The sequence below is a fragment of the Pectinophora gossypiella genome, chromosome 28 (genome assembly GCF_024362695.1).
Source record: "Pectinophora gossypiella chromosome 28, ilPecGoss1.1, whole genome shotgun sequence".
NCBI classification, from domain to species: Eukaryota; Metazoa; Arthropoda; class Insecta; order Lepidoptera; family Gelechiidae; genus Pectinophora; species Pectinophora gossypiella.
This window is the reverse complement of record NC_065431.1, coordinates 2,717,970-2,740,306: the sequence shown is the minus strand read 5'-3', so window position 1 is coordinate 2,740,306 and position 22,337 is coordinate 2,717,970. Positions and strand designations below refer to the sequence as shown.

The window sequence follows — 22,337 nt, the reverse complement described above, 5'->3', positions numbered from 1 at the left end:
TTTGATCGAAAATATTTTTTCTAAGTTTTCTTTTTTTTAGTAGTAAGGTTTAACGCGGATAACCATAGATTTAGTACTACTACCGTAGATTGAACATCAGCGCTTAAAAAGTGGGACGCAAAGTTACTGTTAATATGGCGACGTTGACAGTACTTTACTTCAGTGCGCCATTAGGCGCCGAACTGGCAACACGGGGAAGTGCGTGGTTAAAACTTGCAAAAATAGCTCAAAGCGAAAAAAGAAGGATGGAACATCATATTTCTAATAAGTAATGACATTGTGCATGTTATCATAGTATAAACATTTTAACTGTTGCAGTAAAACCCACCAAAATTATTATTTTAGTTTAAAATACACTAAAACAAGTATTCCCGGTCAATACGAGTCGCAGTATAATCCGACCGCATTACGAAGCACCACGCACTTAATATACGTAATAAGACGATACTTTCTTAATTTTACACGATTTTATTGAATATATATACCGCTGTGTACGAATGTATAGCTAAAAAAGCGCCAAGTTTTCGCCGGATTTTTGTATCAAGCGCTGTATCTACGGTAGTAGTATTAAACCAACGCCGATAACAGCTGGGGGGTTAAAATGGCCACATCAAAGCAATTCGATATTTGCGCATATAAAAGTAAATGCGCAATGCAAACAAATGCCAAATAGCAATTTTGCTTTGCTTCGATGTGGTCATTTTAACCCCCCAGATGTAAAGGCTGTAAAATCACCAACCTCCATCAAGACGAACAGCGCAGCAAAGAAAAGTAAAGTAGACCACTCGACTCTATGCAGGATTGGCTCCAAGTCCTCCCTATCAGCCAGAATGAGGAGCAAGATGGCGCCCAGCAATGCTGTCCAGCCGAGCGACACGCGATCTGGAAACAATAGGTTTTTACGAAACGTCAAAACGAACCTCTGTTCATTTTGTAAAACTTAAATATGTTGGCAATTTCAAAAAAGGAACGTCACGTCACTTTTTAAGAGAAAAACGTTTTGGCGGGAGTTCCTTCTGGGACTACGAAGAGAAAAAAACAAGTGAAGACGATTATTGTCGAGAGAAGCGAAAACTGAATGACTAGTTGCTGTATTCTTTTGTATTAATATTTCTTATTATAATTTGTAGTAATAATATTTGGTTTCCGTAATAAGAGTGATATTTGTGCTACTTAAAACTTATGTTACTAATATTTACGTTTTATTGTAGAGTTTCCTAACAAATAATTATTGTACCCTACCTTAAACATATTACTTTTTCTTTTTATAGTATTTCTGATAATAAAAACATTTTATAAAAATATCAAACAAAGCTGAAAATAAAATAAATTAAGTATGTATAATTAACACTCAAACTAAAGCTTTAAAAAGCCCGCCTCGAATCGTACCTGGTGCAAATGGTTTCAAAAAGATTTTTGATTTTGATTTGATTTGATTGAAACTTTTCGTTGCTGTCAACTTAATAGGCCAGTTTCCAACTAGTCAAATCAGTTACTTTTTTCTAAACGTCAAAACGCGAAATTACTATGGAATTTGTATGAAAAAGCACACTGTGACGTCATAGAAAAACGTGATAGAATGCCGGACTTATTATTACGTTTTTCTTTTATAAAATTCATAAATAAGTTAAATAGAAAAAAGAAAATGTTTTTCGTTAGTTTTAGATCTGTCTTTTGATTATGATTATTATGATTGTATGTACTCACTGAGTTCAGGTATGGAATGTAAGAAGAATACGGCGACCACAAAGGTTATGGCGACAGTGGCTTTGACCAGTAGCACTTTGTCCCGGATCTTGTACTGAAAAAAAAAAAAACAAAAATGTGTCACCCCTGCGATTATGGTGGATGGTGTTGGCACACGGATTTTTTGTCTCAATCGGCCTCCGTGGTCCAGTGGTTGAGCGTTACACTCACGATCCGGAGGTCCCGGGTTCGAATGCCAGTGGGGAAACATCACAAAAATTACTTTGTGATCCCTAGTTTGGTTAGGACATTACTGATCACCTGATTGTCCGAAAGTAAGATGATCCGTGCTTGTGCTTCAGAAGGCACGTTAAGCCGTTGGTCCCGGTTACTACTTACTGATGTAAGTAGTCGTTACATGAGTCATGTCAGAGGCCTTTGGCGGCTCAATAATAACCTTGACACCAGGGTTGATGAGGTTGGTAATCCACCTCACAACCCACACGATAGAAGAAGAAGAAGACCCAATTACCTTGTCCTTCAGGTCCCCTAGGGTGCTCTCGAAGGTGTGCTTGGGGCAGGCTCGCTTCTTGCTTTCCTTCACCATTACGTCGAGCTGGGCCTGCAGCTTCCTGACCTTCCTCTCCAGCCGTTCTCGCACGATCAGCTGATCCTTGCTGAGGTGGGGAAGAGAGTCAGCCGCGCGACGCCATATTGAAATCTGATGACGCAGTTCTGAGGAAACAAAAAAGTAATTTTAGATAGAGAATTATCGATCAGCCAGTAATGTCCTAACCAAACTAGGGCCCACAAAGTAATTTTTGCGATATGTCCCCACCGGGAATCGAACCCGGGACCTCCGGATCGTGAGCCCAACGCTCAACCACTGGACCACGGAAATCTTGATATAGTCGTGGGCTTATCACTTCATAGTATAAAACAAAGTCGCTTTTTCTGTCCCTATATCCCTATGTACGCTTAAATCTTTAAAACTACGCAACGGATTTTGATGCGGTTTTTTTTAATACATAGAGTGATTCAAAAGGAAGGTTTATATGTATAATAACATCTATTAAATAGTGGAGAAATACTGTTATTTTTGAGGTTTTTAATGTGATGTCGTAAATAATTTATTTTTTTCCTCAGCATTGCACCCGAGCGAAGCCGGGGCAGGTCGCTAGTGTTATTATAATAACAACAACCTACCCTGTATGTCCCTGGGCACGCAGATCCTCATCTTATTAGTTTCCCGGAACATGAACCGCAGCTGCGCGTACGTCTGTATGCATACCAGGATGATCCCCAAGGACATGTGGAGCGTGAAGTTTGTGAAGTTTATACCCTGGAAGAAGAGAAGGTACCCAATAGAGATGCACCGAATATAATAACGTTTCACATTCAGTAAGATCAGATTTCTTCATACATTGTTTGAGGTTTATGCGGTTATTATCATAATTAAAACACATAATACCGAGTTCTTACCGCGTTAATCTCTCCCGATATTTCAACAATGTTGCTTTTTTTACGTGTCTTATTGTAGATTTGCCGCAGATGGCATAAACCACTTGGCCGGACAAATGGGGAGCGCTGAAGGCTCTCACCCGGTACAACGTTTAAAAAGACAACAGGCCTGAGGGGCCCAGTTGGGCGCGAACGTCGGCTCAGAGCGTCGTCTGAGAGGTAAAATATTTGAAAGAATTAATCGACCCTAGTGGGTCGTCGGGATAGGGAAAGGTCCCTGAAATGACTCATGTAACGACTACGTACTTACATCAGTAAGTAGTAACCGGGACCAACGGCTTAACGTGCCTTCCGATGCACGGATCATCTTACTTTCGGACAATCAGGTGATCAGCCTGTAATGTCGTAATCAAACTACCCCACCGGGATTCGAACCCGGGGCCTCCAGATCGTGAGCCCAACGCTCAACCACTAAACTGCGGAGGCCGTGTCTGTCGCTATTTTCACGTCTTATAATCAGAACTATGTGTGTAACTCACAGCTTGAATGACAGCCTTGTTGGAAGCGATGATGACGTTGGGCGGATCCCCCACCGGGGTGGCCGTGCCGCCGATGTTGCTGAACAGCACCATCGACATCAGGATGGGGATCGGGTCCAGGTCCATCACTTCACAAAGTCTGTGGACAGGGTCAATTTTGCCGTGACTTATTCTTCGTCTATCGTATGGGTTGTGAGGTGGATTACCATGTGGCGGATCCAACTAGTTGGCCAGCTAGTTCCGCCCACTTGCAACAGATGGCGCCACATTCAATAATGCAGTCTTGAAGCAGTCGTGAAACGCGATATCGAAGTTTACACAGCAAGACGCATATATACAACTTCCAACATAACTCCGTTGGATCGTCGATCCCTAGTCACACTACCAACTTGTAGCTAGCGGGGTACTATGCTCTGTTCGGTACCCCGTAAAACATCCTTTGGCGGCAGCACACCCTCGCCGTCAAAACTAACCTCATCAACCCTGGTGTCACGGTTACTATTGAGCCGCCAAATACCCCTGAAATGGCTCATGTAACGACTACGTACTTACATCAGGTAAGTAGTTACTGGGACTAACGGCTTAACGTGCCTTCCGAAGCACAAGCACGGATCATCTTACTTTCGGACAATCATGTGATCAGCCTGTAATATCCTAACCAAACTAGGGATCACAAAGTGATTTTTGTGATATGTCCCCACCGGGATTCGAACCCGGAACCTCCGGATCGTGAGTCCAACGCTCAACCACTGGACCACGGAGGCCGTTATGCGACTTATTGTAGATTTACCGCAGATGGCATTAACTACTAGGCCGGACAAATGGGGAGCGCTGAAGGCTCTCACCCGGCACAAAATATAAGACAACAGGCCTGAGGGTGCCTATACGAGGTCTATGGCCATTATATGCCAATAATTACTACTTGATATTGGCAGGCGCGGAATAGAAGAAAGAAAATGGAAAGGCCCTAAACGCGCATTTTGTATGAGAACCGCTGTCGCCGGTCCAACCCCACTCTCTTTTACTACTACTCCTGCAAACAGATAACTACGGAAGCTCTACTGCTTCTCAAATTCCATAGCCACTTTAAACCGGCAATGGTGCTAATTCCTGTAAATACCATCTAATTTTATTTTAAGTTATATCTGTAATTTTCTTATCCGCCCAAAAGGAAAGGGACGGGTAATCGACAAGCATAAAATTTATGGAACACACGTCAATTTTAAGCACAAATCTAAACCAACCGTCTAAAAATTTTACATCCGTCAATAACCCGACACAGTTAAGTAGACAGCACGTCAAACGGATTGCATACCAGCGACGTACCTTTTGATTCGCCCGGGTTATTCATTCATTCACTCATTCTTCCTAAAATTAAGAGCTGTGAATCATCCGTCCCTTTCCTTTTCGACGGATATGAAAACGACGGATATAACTTTAAATAAAATTAGGCGGTGTCTGCAGGAATCGGGGCCACTATATATTTAATGTGATAGGCAATTTTATCAGTACTTTTCGTAAGATATTACATGCAAAAGTATTTTTTTGATAACCATAAAAAATACTAAGGTTTTTAGCTTTCCTGTGCTAAGGAGGGATCTTCTTGCGTGACAGTCGATATTCAATTTTTTGCTGCAGGTAATGCACAAGACCACCTTTTAATATACTATCGGGTGGCACTTGCAGAAATCAGAAATCCGAATCATTTATTCAATGTAATTATCATGGATAAACTTGTTGAAGGTCAATGTAACATTTTTGAATTTACGGCATTTCGCAAGGTGTTATGGCTGAGGAGAAGAAATGACAAGAAACTGCATGATAGTCGATTTTAGATTATCTTCCCTGCAGGATATAAGTAATGCACAAAACGATCTTATCATATATACTATCGCGGAGCTCCGGGAGTCGTAAAGTTTGCGGACGAGTGGAGTGCAAAGTTGAAGTATGAACTATTTGCTCATACTTGTATGGCGCGCGTTTTTCTCTTCCTTGGCGCTTCCAATCTCTCTCTTCTATTCCATGGTGAGAGTGAGAGGCATCATCAGATAATACCTAATGGTGACAGGCGTCATCAGAAGCACAGTGGTGACGTTGTCGAGAAATGTTGAGAGGACGGCGGTGATGGCGCATAGCAGGGTGATGAGGGGCCATAGCTTGCCCTTAGTCACCTGCAACAAACGTAGAAAAATATCAACCAGAAATCAGAATCATTTATTCAACGTAATTATCATTGATAAACTGCCTTCTACCATCAGGAGTCTCCACTGTTGATTTTTTTTTGACGTGACTTATTGTAGATTTGCCGCAAGTGGCATTAACTACTTGGCCGGACAATTTTAAGCACAAATCTAAAACAACCGTCTAAAAATTTCACATTGGCCAATAACCCGACAGAATTATGTTGACAGCACACGTCAAACGGATGCAAACCGTTTTAAGTTATATCTGTCATTTTCGTATCCGCCGAAAAGGAAAGGGACGGGTAATCGACAAGCATAAAATTTATGGAACACACGTCAATTTTAAGCACAAATCTAAAACAACCGTCTAAAAATTTCACACTGGCCAATAACCCGACAGAATTATGTTGACAGCACACGTCAAACGGTTTGCATACCAGCGAGATACCTTTTTGATTCGCCCGTGTTATTCATTCATTCACTCATTCTTCCTAAAATTGAGAGCTGTCAATCATCCGTCCCTTTCCTTTTCGGGGGATAAGAAAATGACAAGTATAACTTGCTTGCTTGTTAAAGTAAAATTAGGCGGTGTCTGCAGGAATCCATTCCAGGAAATCCAGGAAGCCATTTTGGAGAACTGTCAAAAGTTAGCAACACTCAACAGTGCTGCCGCTTACATATTTCAGTTTCTTGTTTTTATGCTTGTTATCAAGTCGCACTCTGCGTAAGGCCACTTAGGTACCCACACGTCCTAACAAAGGATGGAATGCTTTAACTCCCAAATAAGTAGGCTTCAAATTAAATGAGCAAACATGTTTTTCTTTAGCCCTTGTCTAATGGTGTTTACCACGAACTAGCCTATGTTAGATCATGTTAACAGTACCAATTTTGGTCAGTTCGATTGCGTGGAAAAAAGTTGGATATGACCTTCAATTGTGTAAGTTTGGGCCCTTTTTGGTTTATGAGTTATGCAAATATGAATATCGGCTGTCAAGGTCCAAGGTCACATCAAAGTATCAAGGAGAAAAAAATATTGGTAACAGCGCTTCGGTAAATCCCGTATGCTATTTGTTCCAAATCGTTTCGTAGAATTGGCTCGTGTAGGTTCAAGGTTACATTTAAAACTAACGAAAAACATTTTCTTTTTTTCTATTTAACTTGTTTATGAATTTTAAACAAGAAAAACGCGATAATAAGTCCGACATTTTATCACGTTTTTCTATGACGTCAGTGTGCTTTTCAAACAAGTTCCATAGTCATTTTGTGTTTTGAGGTTTAGTAAAAAGTGTCTGACTTGTCTGGTTGGAAACTAGTCTATTTCTTCGTTACCTCAAAAGTGAAGACGGCGAGGAAGTCGAACATTCCGGTCTCCGCCATGATGGCGACAAGCAGCATCATGCTGAACAGTAGCAGCAGCGTCTCCACGTCCAGCCAGGATATGACTTCAGATACCGACGGTCGCTGGCCGGAGATCGCCAGCGCGGCCAGTGCAGAGGTCGATATGAGGACAGCTGCCAGAGTGCGGTTCAGGACCTGGTGAGGAAGTCATCTTTTTTGACAATCAGGAGATTCAGCCTGCAATGTTCTTACCAAACAAACGAAGTGATTTCGACAAACTCACCACCGGGATTCGAACCCGGGACCTCCGGATCGTGAGTCCAACGCTCAACCACCATACCAAAAAATTACTCTCTGATCCCTAGTTTGGTTAGGACATTACTGGCTGATCACCAGATTGTCCGAAAGTAAGATGATCCGTGGTTCAGAAGGCACGTTAAGCTGTTGGTCTCGGTTACTACTTACTGATGTAAGTGTCTTTGGCGGCTCAATAATAACTCTGACACCAGGGTTGATGAGGTTGGTAATCCACCTCACAACCCGCACGATAGAAGAAGAAGAAGAAGATGTTATGTTAGGATTTCCAGGAAACTGACCTCAAAAATAATCAGCACGTAGAGACCACAGAGCAGCAACGCAGCGTAGACCACTCCAGTCCTTAGGTCGATTGGGTCCATGGAATGACTCATTCGGAACGGAGTCGTCTCATTCGCTGAAGATCGGAGAATGAGAACGAATGATGAGTTGGTCGTGGAGTTAGCTTCTAGATGTAGCACGCTCGATCTCTCTTCTCCGACGCTGAAGTCCAGATCGGTGGAGTCTTGCAAGATTATCGGCCAGGGTTTTGTAGACTGAAAGTTAAAGAGACTTTTTTTTATTTAAATAGTATCTTCACACAGAGCACAGATAAAGAATCACGCCCGCAATCCCTGATGGGATGGATAGAGCTATAAGAAGATAACGCAACCAATTCGGTCTAGTGGTTAGAGCGTTAGGCTCACGATCTGGAGGTCCAGCCACGATTCCCGATGTGGATATTGTCGAAATCACTTTGTGAGATTGTTCTTTGTTTGTGCAGGCTGAATCACCTGATTGACTGAAAAAGTAACATGATTCCGTGTTTCGGAAGGCACGTAAGCACGGAAACAGGCCTGAGGGTGCTTAGTTGGGCGTGAACCTCGGCTCAGGATGTCGTCTGAGAGAAAGAATGTTTGAAAAAATGAATCGACCCTAGTGAGTCGATAGCGATAAGCGGTGAATGAGGGAAATCATCGACCACGCCGGGGTTCTGAAGTGTTTGGTGTCGTGAGCTGATTGGCCGCCTCTATGGCTAGAGTAATCGGGTCGTCGAGATCGTATATTACGTCCTTGGGATAAAATGAGACCATACATTGTCACTTGGCTTGAAACTGGAGTCGTGAACTTATGTTATTAAATGTTGGATTTTCCATACCTGTTTCCCAGGAACTGTACTCCCGTTCACATCCACCGGCCATCGTTCAAGCCACACCTCCATCTTTTGAGTATCAAGCAGCTGGCTCGAGTTGAACCTCCCTTCGGCTTGCTCAGATAGAAACGGTCCCGAGAGCTTCACTAATACTGATATTTTATCGCTGATACCATTTTGGAGAACGTAATCTGAAAATAGATGGAAAAGGGTGAAGATCAGGGGTGACCCAATTAATCGACCCTAGTGGGTCGGAAGTGGTTTGGACGGAATTCCGCTATAACGAATCGATAAATATCATGAGGTTTTACTCACGTTTGGTCTCTCCTGGTGCTATGAAAGAGTTCCTGATGATGTCCTCCTTCTCGTTGTACAGGAGGAAGACCGTCGTGAAGAATACCCAGCACGCCAGCAGCAGGGACATCTTGGTCAGGTGGCTCGCTCGCGCCAACTGGGAATGACAGATGTAACATTACCTCACGACAGGTTCAGTACGGTCTACTCTGAACCGGCTACGAAACGACTGATGAATGTTGGAGAAGAAGGAGATGCTGTTTTTTCTTGCAGCTTTTTTTTCCCGAATACTGCAAAAAGCTGCAGTAGTTTTAAGCGGATGAGACGTTCTAACCGGCTATAACTAGGTGTAGCCGCACTTCGTAACAAATATACACACCTTACTTGTTTTCTTTTGGTTCGCTGCATTATCCAATCTGTAAAAAAAGAACAGTAATAATTATCGCTTTCTCACGGACAATGCCGTCTAGCGCACATTTTGTGAACCATTACTTCAATGAATTCTCCTAAGCAAATAATAGCGTTGTATACTTTTAACATCAAATTATTATGTTTTTGGGTACTTATAAATAATGACCCTTTTTATTAACATAACATAAACAGCGTACATACATCCCACTGGTGGGCACAGGCCTCCCTCCAATCAATCGGAGGGGGTATGGAGCATACTCCACCACGCTGCTCTACTGCGGGTTGGTGGAGGTATTTGGGCTTATAGCCCCGGACCGTTAGCGTGTTTTCCGAAGCACGAAATTCGGACAATCAAGTGATTCATTATTATTCTGACCAAAATAAAGAGAAGAAAATATAGGTAGCAACATAATTCTATACATAATCTGATCCAAATATCAAGCAACAATTATTTTTATGTATGCTTCTGCCATAATTTAGTTTTAGTAGTATAGTTTTAATTATTTGTAATCTTAATGCCTAAAGTAAGTTATTTTAAGTTATGTAGATGTTAATATATTTTTATCACAGTTATAGTTGAGGGATGTAAAAGTAAAAACTAATACATGTTTCATATCTTATTCTGCCATTACATTATATTTTTTAATAATTATCTACTCGAGAATAGATCAGAATCACGTGAAATCTGGAGAGCGTCTATACAGGGTGTTAGTGACATCGTAACGAATACCGAGAGGGATAATTCAGACCATGATTCTGAGTTAATATGAAGTGGAATTTTCCGTCACAATTCATGATCATTTCTTATTAATTTTTTAATTACTTATTCTCAATTCTTTACTTTTGCGATGGAAAATTCTACTTGATATTAACTCAGAATAATCAGCTAAATCATCCCTCTCAGTATTCGTTACGATGTCGCTTACACCCCAAGCAAGTACATGGAAGTAAGTAGCCATACAAGTAGGTATGGGTTATAGTGACACCGTAATGAATACTTAGCGGGATGGTTCAGACCGTGATTCTGAGTTGATATCAAGTGGAATTTCCTGTCGGAAAAGTCATGAAAATTTTTGTGCTTTTTTACAAAAAAAAGGAAAGGAGATTTAGATTACTTTTTTAAACTACTGCTATTACCTATAACTACTTTGCGATCGTGATTTTTTTTTAAATCTTCTTTTAAATTATTTTCTGTTCCATACTTTTGCGACGGAAAATTCCAATTTATATTCTCTTATAATCATGGTCTGAATTATACCTCAAAGTTTTCGGTACAATGTCACTGATCACGATGTCGGTATTATGTTTGGGGAACGTAGACTGGCAAGTAAACCTTTTTTTATTTATTTATTTTAAACTCACACTGGCAGTTTCTCGTCCGGCTGTATATCGATGATGCCTTTGCCGTTGATGAAAGCGACATCTTCTGGCGCGATTTGGAAGTTGTTGTTGAGATGTGGAGCTGAGTTGACGAGCGGGAGTCGACCTGTCTTGTTCGATGAAGGTTTCTTGAGGATGCCGTCTTTACCTGTAGGATTAAGTAGACAGGTCAAACATACACATCATCATGGTATAAGAAACTCAGCCGGGTCTGCACGACAACCGCGCCGCGCGCGGCGCGAATTATATCGAGCGCTTGGACCAATAAACGATACGAATGCTATCTACGTAGATGGACTTCAAACGGCTATTGGTCGAAGCGCTTAATATAATTCGCGCCGCGCGCGGCGCGGTTGTCATGCAAACCCGGCTCTGGTATGCTCAATCCTATGACAAGCCGCCATTGCTAGCCCTTTGATGACATAAGTGTTACCATTAAATTGGTATCCCCAACATTTCAAGGACGTACATTTTATTATTGAAAAAAGTGAAATACTGACTAATGTATTTAATTACTATTACTTGTCACATGTATAAAAATCATTAAACTTAAGGGCTAATAGCCGGTACCAACAGCTTGACATGCTTTCCTAAACATGGAATCATTTTCTTTTTAGCCTTGCAATGGCCTTGCCAAACTAAGAACAGTCACAAAGTAACGAAAATGTCACCATATGGAATCAAACCCGGACCTCCAGATCGTGAGCCCAGTGCTCTAACCACAAGACCATGGAGGCTGTTGTGCATAAAAAAGTAGGTATCATTGTCAAAAAATTATGCTTTATTTTATTATTTTATTTATAAAAAAGGTACACCAACAGCTTATATAATAAAACATTAAATAAAATAAAAGTTACATCAGGAATTAGACTGTTACATAAGCCAATTATAGGTGCACACAACATTTGCAAAGTAGGACAACGTAATCGTTTATTAGATAACTAAATAATAAAATTTAAAAAAGAGATAATTAAAAAAATACATAAAAAAGTAAAATATATATTATGCTGGAGGACATAAATAGAGGCTTTTTGGCAATTTAAAAATTTTAAACTGTAAATTGGTCACTTTAAAGTCATTGAATCTGATGACAGGTAATGATTTTAACTACATAAATATACCTATTGTAATTTTGTATACTGATGACCATGTTTTCAACAGCTGATGACTTTTTGACATGGATAATCATTGTCATTAATATTACGAGAAAATAGGAACTGTGACTGGGTCAAAGATCATCATCCCCCCAGCATTATCCCGTTTTTCACAGGGTCCGCTTACCTAACCTGAAGATTTGACAGGTCCGGTTTTTTACAGAAGCGACTGCCTGTCTAACCTTCCAACCCGCGAAGAGAAAACCAGCCCAATACAGGTTAGGTCGTATACCTCCGAAAATGCATTTCTCGTGTGGGTTTCCTTACGATGTTTTCCTTCACCGTTGAGCACGTGATAATCATTTATGAACCAAACACGAATTCGAAAACAAATTGGTTTAGGCGTGTGCTGGATTCAAACCTGCGACCTCAAAGTGAGAGGCAAGCGTTCTACCAACTGGGCTACCACGGCTCATTATTATTGACTAGGTCAAAGACAAATTAAAAAATGCTAATATAGAAATAGAACTTTGGAGCGTTGGGTCCGGGCTACTAGTACAAACACCTCCACCAACCCGCAGTGGAGCAGCGTGGTGGAGTATGCTCCATACTCCCTTCAGTTGATTGAAAGGAGGCCTGTGCCCAACAGTGGGACGCATGCTGGCTGTTTTTGCTGTATTATTTAATGGTCGTTATGTAAATGAGTCCACTTCTGTACTAGCATTGGATTGACCATTATAGACGGCGATACGGCTCACCTATCGCGTTGGTCTAACAGAAAGCTCGGTGTGGTGTAGGTACTTAGTTAAATTTAAAAAAGTATCTTTAATTTTCAGTCCGCAAAACCCTGGCCAATAATCCTGCAAGACTCCACCGATCTGGATTTCAGCGTCGGAGAAGAGAGATCGAGCGTGCTACATCTACGTATAGAAGCTAACTCCACAACTAATTCATCATTCGTTGTCATTCTCCGATCTTCAGCAAATGAGACGACTCCGTTCCGAATGAGTCATTCCATGGACCCAATCGACTCTGGCTACCCCAATTAGGAATACAGTCGCGAGCTTTTGTTTTTGGAAGAAACAGAACAGGTGTCCATAATCTTTTAATTTTTGATGTATTACTAACAGAGCCAAGATGTTTTACGTCGTTTGGCATTGACAGTAAACTTGTGTTGGATACAATTAATTTTAGGGATCCGTACGGAGATGTAGTAAAACCTCGGTCCGGGTACTCTTTACAAAAATCTCTTACCGTAAGGAAAACATCGTGAGGTAAACTCACGCCTATTTCCCACCGGGGTAAGCAGATACTATGGAATTCCATTTGCTTCGATCCTGACACACTTCTCTCGCTTCCTCCACATTCATCAATCGTTTCATACACGCACGCTAGTTCAGAGTATATCGTACTGAATCTTTTCTAAGGACATCTCCAATTTGGTCAATGTTCGTCCTTCTAAGTCTTCCTCTGCCAGCCCTACCACCAACCTTCTGTTCTTTTGCTGAGTGAGGCTCTTTTATCTCAGGACGTCCACCACTACCTTATGATCATTTCGACAAACATCCGTCTTGCTTTTTTGTAATTGTTTACAATACAATACAAATACACTTTATTGCACCAAAATAAAAAGAAATAATTACAAAAAGTCTCTTAACTAAGTGTAAGTAGTATTGTTTTAGTGGTTTGATATGATGTTGTCTTTTTTTTGTGTGTGGCGTCCTTTTATAATAAACTACATACATACATACATACATAAACTCACGCCCGTAATCCCTACTGGGGTGGGCAGAGCCACAAGTAATCAAAGACATTTTGCAGCCACTGTTGATACGATGTCGTAAGCTGGATATGATAAACCTTATGGTGATAAGTGATCAGCCTATCGCCCATAACATTAGTCCATCATGTTGGAGGACACAATCCCTCTGTCGGTTTATAATAAACTATTTCTATTCTATTCTATTCTTTTTTTTCTTGATAACACAACATCGCAATAAACATGATAGTTGCAATCGTTTCCAACCCCTGGAAACCAGTCACCATTATTGTCTCACATACTTAATCCATCTTAGGATATCCGTTTATTATGCTACAGAACCCTTTGCACGACATAACGACTCACGCATGCCCGGTTTATCTATAAAGACCTTGATTCTGTTCCAATTTGAAATTAGTTTCACATCTTTTTACCTTTACGATTCGCACAAATAAAATGGACATTTTTATTTGTAGCAGACCAAGCTGTTGGTTTGGACACGTAGAGCAGATGAAGGATAATAGGATTACGAAAGCGGTATATAAAGCGAAGGTTGATGGTATGGCTGGCAGAGGAAGACCTAGAAGGACGCACATTGACCAAATTGGAGATGTCCTTAGAAAAGCTTCAGTACGATCTACTTTGAACCGGCGCGCGTGTATGAAACGATTGATGAATGTGGAGGAAGCAAGATAAGTGTGTCAGGATAGAATCTAATAGAATTCCATAGTCTCTGCTTACCCCGGTGGGAAAAAGGCGTGAGTTTATGTGTGTATGTATATAACAGCAAAGCATCACGCTTGTATCTCCGAAGAGGTAGGCAGAGGTGTCTAGTGCGGTCACGAATACTAATATGTATACATTTTGAAACCATGTCACATTAACTTTTTTGACGATTTAAACCGTAAGTCTCATTAAATGTCAAATATGATAGTGCGACAGGGTTACACACCCACTCCTCGCCAGTTATGTCTTGGTCCCATGTACGTTATTTTATTCTATTTGTGGGTAAACTACATAGTAACGGCCTCTGAGGTCCAGTGGTTGAGCGTTGGGCTCGCGATCCGTGCCTTAGGAGGCACGTTAAGCTGTATCACACGATACGACTTAACGTGAATTACCAACCTCATCAACCCTGGTGTCAGGGTTACTATTGAGCCGCCAAAGGCCCCTGACATGACTCTTGTAACGACTACGTACTTACATCAGTAAATAGTAACATCTTACGGTGAACAGCCTGCAATCTCCTAACCAAGCTAGGGATCACAAAGTGATTTTTGTGATGTCCCCACCGGGATTCGAACCAGGGACCTGCGGATTGTGAGCCCAACGCTCAACCACTTGACCACTGAGGCCGTTATTTTGTATCTATAGGTACCTACCTAACTGTCGACGACTGCCGGCTACATTCCTGGCGAGATGCGCTAGCAGTCGCATATTATACCTAATACCTAGTACCTGTAGACATCTGTATATCTTCGCCACGGAACTGGATCCAACCGGTTTATAAATAGCGCCACGCTTTCGAAACGGCCGACGCGAAACACAGTCGATAGAAGATATTTTATTATGACGCGGTCAGAGAAACAACCAAATCACAGAAAGGAACAAAAATATTTATTCTAAATACTAATGTTTTCACCCATCCTATGACCGGCCTTTGCGAAAGTTGCTTAACTTCAACAATTGCAGACCAAGCGCGTTAACCGCTGCGCCATCGAGCTCCTCCGTGCTTCGGAAGGCACCCATCAATCCCCACTGGGACCGCGTGATGGTTTAAGGCCCGATCGCCCTATCCATAGGGAAGGCCCGTGCCCCAGCAGTGGGGACGTTAAATGGCCTGATGATGATGACTAATGTTTTCAGATATTAGAAAAGAAGTAATACAATTATGAATGTATGCCGAAACGGTTCCACCTCAACATAATGCCTTAGTCTAGACTATGGCGCTGATTTTCAGTTGGAACCAATAAGATAATCAGGGAACACGTTAAACAAAAAATGGACACGAAGTCTAAGCACATTTTGAATTTTTGTTTGTTTGTATACTCTTTATTGCTATAGAATATAAAGAAAATTTACATATAATTTATCGTTAGATAAAGCATAGGCGAGCTTATCCCTAATTGGGATTTCTTCCAGCTAACCTTGGACAGCCTGAAAGAAACTCAGTGGGCCGGTGTTATCACGCAATAAATGAGTTAATATCTATGAATAGCAAGTAAACTAAATGTATACTTATTAATAATATTACTAAATACGTATATAGACTACTTATTGATAATTACATAAATAAGTATATTACAAGATAAGTATATACATATATAAAACAGATATAATATAATATATAGTATAGTTTAGCCCAAATTCAATGTTCCAGAAAATACTTCTTCAACAGAGCTTTAAAATTTTCTTATTAAGTCTTATATTTTTATGAACGTACTGAAAAGTAAAATGTATTTTTTATAAAAAAACTAAATAAAATAGAAGATATTCACGTGTGTGTATGTTTGTACTTATTCTTATATGTCAGTATTTATTATGTAGTGCAAAATATATAAGTAGGTATCTAAGATAAATATTTTATTTATTATTTACTCGAGGCGAGGGGGTGTCCTGGTTTCTTTTTTATTATTTTCATTATTATTATTATTTGACACATTGTATATTATTTGTAATAAATAATAATGTTTTTTACTTGTTGAATTAATAGGTTATAACATCACAATTATTACATAAGAAGGTGATGAAATAAGATGAGAAATTAATTAGTAATTTCTAATCTTCTTCTTGCTTGTCTTCCCGGGCATGTCGTAAAATCCGACAGGGGATTTGGCCTTTGCTAGGGATCACAAAGTGATTTTTGTGATTTGTCCCCAACGGGATTCGAACCCGGGAACCTGGGGAAAATGGAAAGTGAATAAAAAAAACACTCACCATGCTCTTTCTCATAAAGCTGTCTGAAAGGCGCCAATGCTGGATCATACTTGACTTCCTCAGGCAGACCCAGCCACAGCTGCACGGCTCCAGCTGTCAGTTCCCCGCAGGAAACCAGCGAATACTGACTACGATTCAACTCCGGCGTCGATTCCTTCCTGGAACCACTCCATGACTTCATATTCTTCACTAACTTATCCATTTTGAAGAATAAACGCCCGCATAACTTTACACTCGACTTATTTTGGGGAATAAACGGTTAATTTAGACGTTTATTCGAATAAAATGGAGAATAAACAACCAATTTAGAAGTCCAGGGGATTGTTTGGAGAATAAAAAGTCACATCACAGTTTTATTGGTTTGATTTGATGAATAAACAGTTTTTAAACATTTGTTATCAACTAGTCACTTTATCGGTAATTTTTCTTTAATAAAGAATTTACAGTCATATTATAAACTTTGGTACCTAATAGGTACAATAGTCATCAGTTTATTGGTTACTTATTCGAATTAATTTCGTTTATTCTTGAAATAACTGTTATGTTTTAAAGAATTATGTGCCTTAACTGTGGAATATAGGAAACATTAATTTATAATCTTAATACAATCACTGAAAACTTTCCTTTCATATAAATTTTGTAAGTTTTGGTCAAACAATTATAATAATAAAAACTACAAAAAATACAATTGCGATAAAGTAAAGAATTTACGAAATCTTTGTCACTGTTGACACTGATAATTTTGACTTGGAGTTTTTTCAGTCTAGCAATGGATTCATTATGAAAGGAAGGAAGGAAGGAGGCTGTAACACTACCGTTTGTGTCTTTGCTATAAATGGATGTCTTTTTGACGTGACTTATTGTAGATTTGCCGCAGAAGGCATTAAGCAATTACACCAAAAAGACCTTCAGTGCTCTGCGCGTTCAATATAATAACGCCTTCAGGGGGTTGTTGGGGCTGCCCTGGCGCTGCAGTGCCTCGGGGATGTTCGCCTCCTGGAGCACTGATGGCTTCCAGGCTGTTCTACGCAAGCGTGTGGCTTCTCTGTGGGAGCGAGTGCGGGGCAGCAGCAACAGTCTCCTGAAGGTGGTCTCACAAAGGATGGACAGTCCCATCCTCACTCACTGGATGTACATGCATGTGACATCCAATGAAAATTATAAATTTTACTAACTTAGATATAATCTTCTATTACTAACAAAATATGGATAAATATCTGAAATAAATATTTCATTCATTCATTCATTCATTAACTAATTGGCCGGACAAATGGGGAACACTGAGGGCTCTAACCCGGTACCAATAAATGGATGAATATGAACATAATTCTATGGTAGAAAGGCCTACGTCATCCTTTGACAGTAATCAACACAACAGCCTATATACAGTTGGTGGAAGTGTTTTTACGGTTAATAGCCGGGGCCAACGCTTAACGTGCCCTCCGAAGCACGGAATCATCTTATTTTTTCAGTCAATCAGGTGATTCAAGCCTGTAAAGTCCTTACCAAATAAAGGACAGTGAGTGTGTGTGAGTGATTTCGACAATGTCCCCATCAGGAATGGAACCCGGAGCTCCAGATCGTGAGCCTAACACTCTGTATTATTAAAAAAAAAGATAAATAGTGATTCACTATAGTGCATGCAAGATTTATGATGCTGGTGTAAGAGAGAGTCGGAAGAGGAAGGCCTGGGCACCGCGATCGGATCCAGGATGTTTCAAAGAAAGATCAGGTCAAAAGTAATCTAAACCAGCGAATGCATGAAGACTTTGATGGGAGTGGAAGAAGCGAAAGTGGTGTCAGGATCGCAGTAAGTGGAGTTCCATGGTCTCTGCCTACCCCAAACGGGAAATCTTCTCTTCTTTGCGATACGATCTACTCTGAACCGGCGTGCGTGTATGAAGCGATTGATGAACGTGGAGGAAGCAAGAGAAGTGTATCAGCATCGAAGAAAATGGAATTCTATAGTCTCTGCTTACCCCGGTGGGAAATAGGCGTGAGTTTATGTATGTAGCGGACCCAACTAATTGGCTTCCTAGTTCCGCTCACATGCAACAGATGGCGCCACATTCGATAATGCAGACTTTAAGCGGTCGTGAAACGCGATATCAAAGTTTACACAGCAAGACGCATATATACAACTTCCAACACAACACTGTCGGATCGTCGATCCGTAGTCACACCACCAACTTGTGGCTAGCGGGGTACTATACTCAGATCGGTACCCGAAATCATCCATTGGCGGCAGCACATCTTCGCCGTATGTATGTATGCATGTTTGCGAGTCGATGGCGATCGATATTATTTTTTTGCTGACCAGTAATTGGCCACGCTTACGGCATTGTCTCTAAACCAGCGGAAAACGAACGCGATGTTTAAATTGTACCTTGTTTGAGTAATAAAGATTTTTTTTTAAATAGGCAGCGGAACGGGAAATAGGCGTGATCATGTGTATGATGTGTAGCGCATGCGTATGATATTAAATTACAACATACTCTGATATGGTAGAGATCGCGTCCAACTCAAATTCTTCGTGGATACTAAATATTTTCGACATTATTCTCCTTGAGGATAAAAACTAGAAGCTCAAATGTAGGTGGCACTGTTGAGTTTTCCTAAATTTTGACAGTTCCCCATACTGGCCCCGATTCCTGCAGACACCTCCTAATTTTATTTTAAGTTATACCCGTCATTTTCTTATCCGCCGAAAAGAAAAGGGACGGATGATTGTCAACAACTTAATTTTAAAACGAATGAATAACCCGTGCTAATAAAATAGGCATCTCGCTGGTATGCAATCCGTTTAACGTGCAGTCTACTTAAATCTGTAGGGTTATTCGCCGATGTAAAATTTTTAGACGGTTGTTTTAGATTTCTGCTTAAAATTGACGTGTATCCCATAAATTTTATGCCTGTCGATTACCCGCCCCTTTCTTTTTCAATGGATAAGAAAATGACAGGTATAAATTAGTAAATTATATGGCGTCCGCAGGAATTAGCACAATTGTCCAGCTAAAATTCGTGATAAACTGCTATAAAATGTGGAGCAACGTGGAGTGTATCCCGTCTGAAGGATGAGTTACGAAAAAGAGAAGAAGTCAGTTGGAAAAAAGCAGTTTTGATTGAAAATAAGTTTTTCTATGTTTTCTTCTTTCTGATCTTTAAGGAATAAAATATAACACTATGATTTTGCAGTTAAACGCTGCGCAAAGGGTTATAGTGTAAAAATATAACCAAAACGATATGTTTAGTTACTCAAATAGTATGGGGAACTGTCAAAATTTAAGAACACTCAACAGTAGCGATACCTGATGAGAGAAATAGGCAGTTTTTACACAGCCATCCTGAGATTCTAACCCGCTATCTTCACACAAGACACATATGTTTTAACTTACACTACTTAGACCATCACGGTTAAATTATTACTGATAGAAATATTTGGTCCATAATGTTCTTTTTAGCGTAATTCTTCTTTCGTGTGGATCACCAACCTCATCAACCCTGGTGCCTTAAAAGCCGCAAGGGTTTCTATAAAGTCGTTGGTCCAGTTAACGGTGAGGTCTCTCAAGCCAGACGCGATATTTGGCGGGCAAGGTGTTTGGTGCCATTTTTCCTCCTTTCAGAAAGTCTGGAGGCAACCTCCCGAGAAATATTTGGAAGTCTCCAAACAGTCTCCGTTCACAAGTCGGCCGGAGCAAAGAAAAACCTGTCCAGGTGGGGTTCCACAGATGAGGCGGACCTTCAGTACAGTGGAGCAGCTCCGCAGACCATGTCCCACATAATGGCATGCCCACTATGTCCTGAAACCTGCACACTGGAGGACTTGATGAACAGTTCCGCCCGTGCTATTGCCGAGGCAGACTTGTCATCGACACGAAAGAAGAACCCTGGTGTCAGGGGTACTATTGAGCCGCCAACGCCGTGAATATTGTAACGCCTATATTCGAACTAAAGAAGGGGCAGAGAAGGGTAAAAGCTTATGTTCTTCGAGAGTCGTGGAAGTACAGTCAGGAAAAGAAAAAAACTTTCAAAAAAAATAACATGAATCCATGATATGATAGTCCTGTTCGGAGAACGCGTGACTTGCATCATAGGGTTCGAATCCCGACTCGGGTCCTAAGCAACTGTTGGAAACATTAAAATATTAATTGACAATACCTACTATTTCTAAGTATTAACATAAGTTTTTTTGTATGGCAATACTGCCCTACTGGAGCGTCACGACGCACGCATATTTGTAACAAATTTTATAAAACTAATTAAAGCACATAATAACGGGTTCTTACCGCGTCTAAATGGGGATATGAGACTCCCGACATTTCGACACTGTTGCAAGTTGTTGTTGTTGCTGTTGTGTGTTGTTGTTATCCCCATTTAAACGCGGTAAGAACCCGTTATTATGTGCTTTAATTATGATAATAACCGCGTAAACTTAAAACAATTTATAAAACTATAAAACACCCGATAAATAGTGGCAATAAATAAATACTGACACCAGGGTTGCTGAGGTGGGTAATCCACCTCACAACTCATACGATAGAAGAAGTTTTTCTCCGACAGTACAAGAGCAATTTTTCCGAAAATCAATCTTGATAAGACGTGTTATGAGTAAATAATTACAGGTGTGAACCGCGTACAATCCTAGCACCCAGCAAATACGATTTTAATGACATTTTTGTCGTTGGTATTATATGTATTTGACGAGGCGATTTCGATGCGATGTCCATATCTACTAATAATCTGGCCTCGGTTCTTGCACACTTCAGAACCCCGATACCGACCCCGCCGGCGTGGTTGACGACTTCCTTCATTCAGCGCTTATCGCTATCGACCCACTAGGGTCGATTAATTCTTTCAAATATTTTTCCTCTCAGACGACGCCCTGAGCCGAGGTTCGCGCCCAACTGGGCACCCTCAGGCCTGTTGTCTTAAACGTTGTACCGGGTGAGAGCCTTCAGCGCTCCCCATTTGTCCGGCCAAGTAGTTAATGCCATCTGCGGCAAATGTACAATAAGTCACGTCAAAAAAGAAAAAAAACCTCGGTTCTTGCAGATACCTCCTAATTTTAAGTTATACCTGTCATTCTTATCCGTATAAAAAGAAAAAGATGGATGATTGACATCTGTTAATTTTAGAATGTAAGAATAACCCGGGAGAATAAAATAGACATCTCGCTCATATGCAATCCGTTTGACGTGTGCTGTTAACTTAATTCTGACGGGTCTTCTTCTATCGTGTGGGTTATGAGGTGGATGACTAACCTCATCAACCCTGGTGTCAGGGTTATTACTGAGCCGCCAATGGCCCCTGATGTGACTCATGTAACGACTACTTACTTAAGTACATCAGTAAGTAGTAACCGGGACCAACGGCAAGTTATACCTGTCATTCTTTTATTCGCGGAAAAGGAAAGGGACAATCACAATCAATTTTAGTCAGGAATTTTAAAAACCCTATCTGTATATTGGCATATAACCCGACAGAATTAAGCGATACGGCGCACCACCTACCACGTTGGTCTAACAGAAAGCTCGGTGAAGTGTGGGTACTAAGTTCACCTTGCGATGGATGTACCTCTGACTACCCCAATTGGTGTATAGTCGTGAGCTTTCGTAAGGTGTAAATCCCCCAAAGTAATGACATTTTGATTTATAGTTATTTGTGTAAGCGAGCTTGTAACGTGTTTAATCAGTGTCTAAGTTTATACTTTCATAACACGTTTTTATTTTTTCTGACGTGTCTTGTCGATATAATACAGGATGTTAGAGATGTCGTAACGAAAATTTTGAGAGGTGATTCAGACCATGA

The 22,337-nt window shown here is 40.6% G+C and overlaps 2 protein-coding genes across 13 annotated transcripts in view; one reads left to right on the top strand and one right to left on the bottom strand.

The window, feature by feature from the left end:
• The window catches only part of LOC126379179 (putative mediator of RNA polymerase II transcription subunit 26), a 253,823-nt gene that overhangs the window by 191,382 nt on the left and 40,104 nt on the right, over nt 1–22,337 (top strand). The window lies entirely within an intron of this gene.
• LOC126379121 (P protein-like) overlaps nt 1–22,337 on the bottom strand; it is a 48,714-nt gene that overhangs the window by 2,201 nt on the left and 24,176 nt on the right. For 5 of the 12 annotated variants that reach the window (XM_050027739.1, XM_050027740.1, XM_050027741.1 and 2 more), the window contains exons 2-14: nt 16,530–17,096; nt 10,722–10,887; nt 9,328–9,364; nt 8,970–9,105; nt 8,661–8,845; nt 7,804–8,058; nt 7,199–7,402; nt 5,742–5,857; nt 3,687–3,825; nt 2,893–3,028; nt 2,219–2,421; nt 1,708–1,801; nt 740–882 (exon numbers count right to left, since the gene is read on the bottom strand). In XM_050027739.1, coding sequence (XP_049883696.1) covers nt 740–882; nt 1,708–1,801; nt 2,219–2,421; nt 2,893–3,028; nt 3,687–3,825; nt 5,742–5,857; nt 7,199–7,402; nt 7,804–8,058; nt 8,661–8,845; nt 8,970–9,105; nt 9,328–9,364; nt 10,722–10,887; nt 16,530–16,731 — 2,016 coding nt within the window. In that variant the 5' untranslated portion in view covers nt 16,732–17,096. Of the gene's footprint in view, nt 1–739; nt 883–1,707; nt 1,802–2,218; nt 2,422–2,892; nt 3,029–3,686; nt 3,826–5,741; nt 5,858–7,198; nt 7,403–7,803; nt 8,059–8,660; nt 8,846–8,969; nt 9,106–9,327; nt 9,365–10,721; nt 10,888–16,529; nt 17,097–18,754; nt 18,784–19,024; nt 19,102–22,337 lie in introns of those variants that run through there. The other 7 variants (XM_050027743.1, XM_050027745.1, XM_050027744.1 and 4 more) reach the window with 5 other exon arrangements.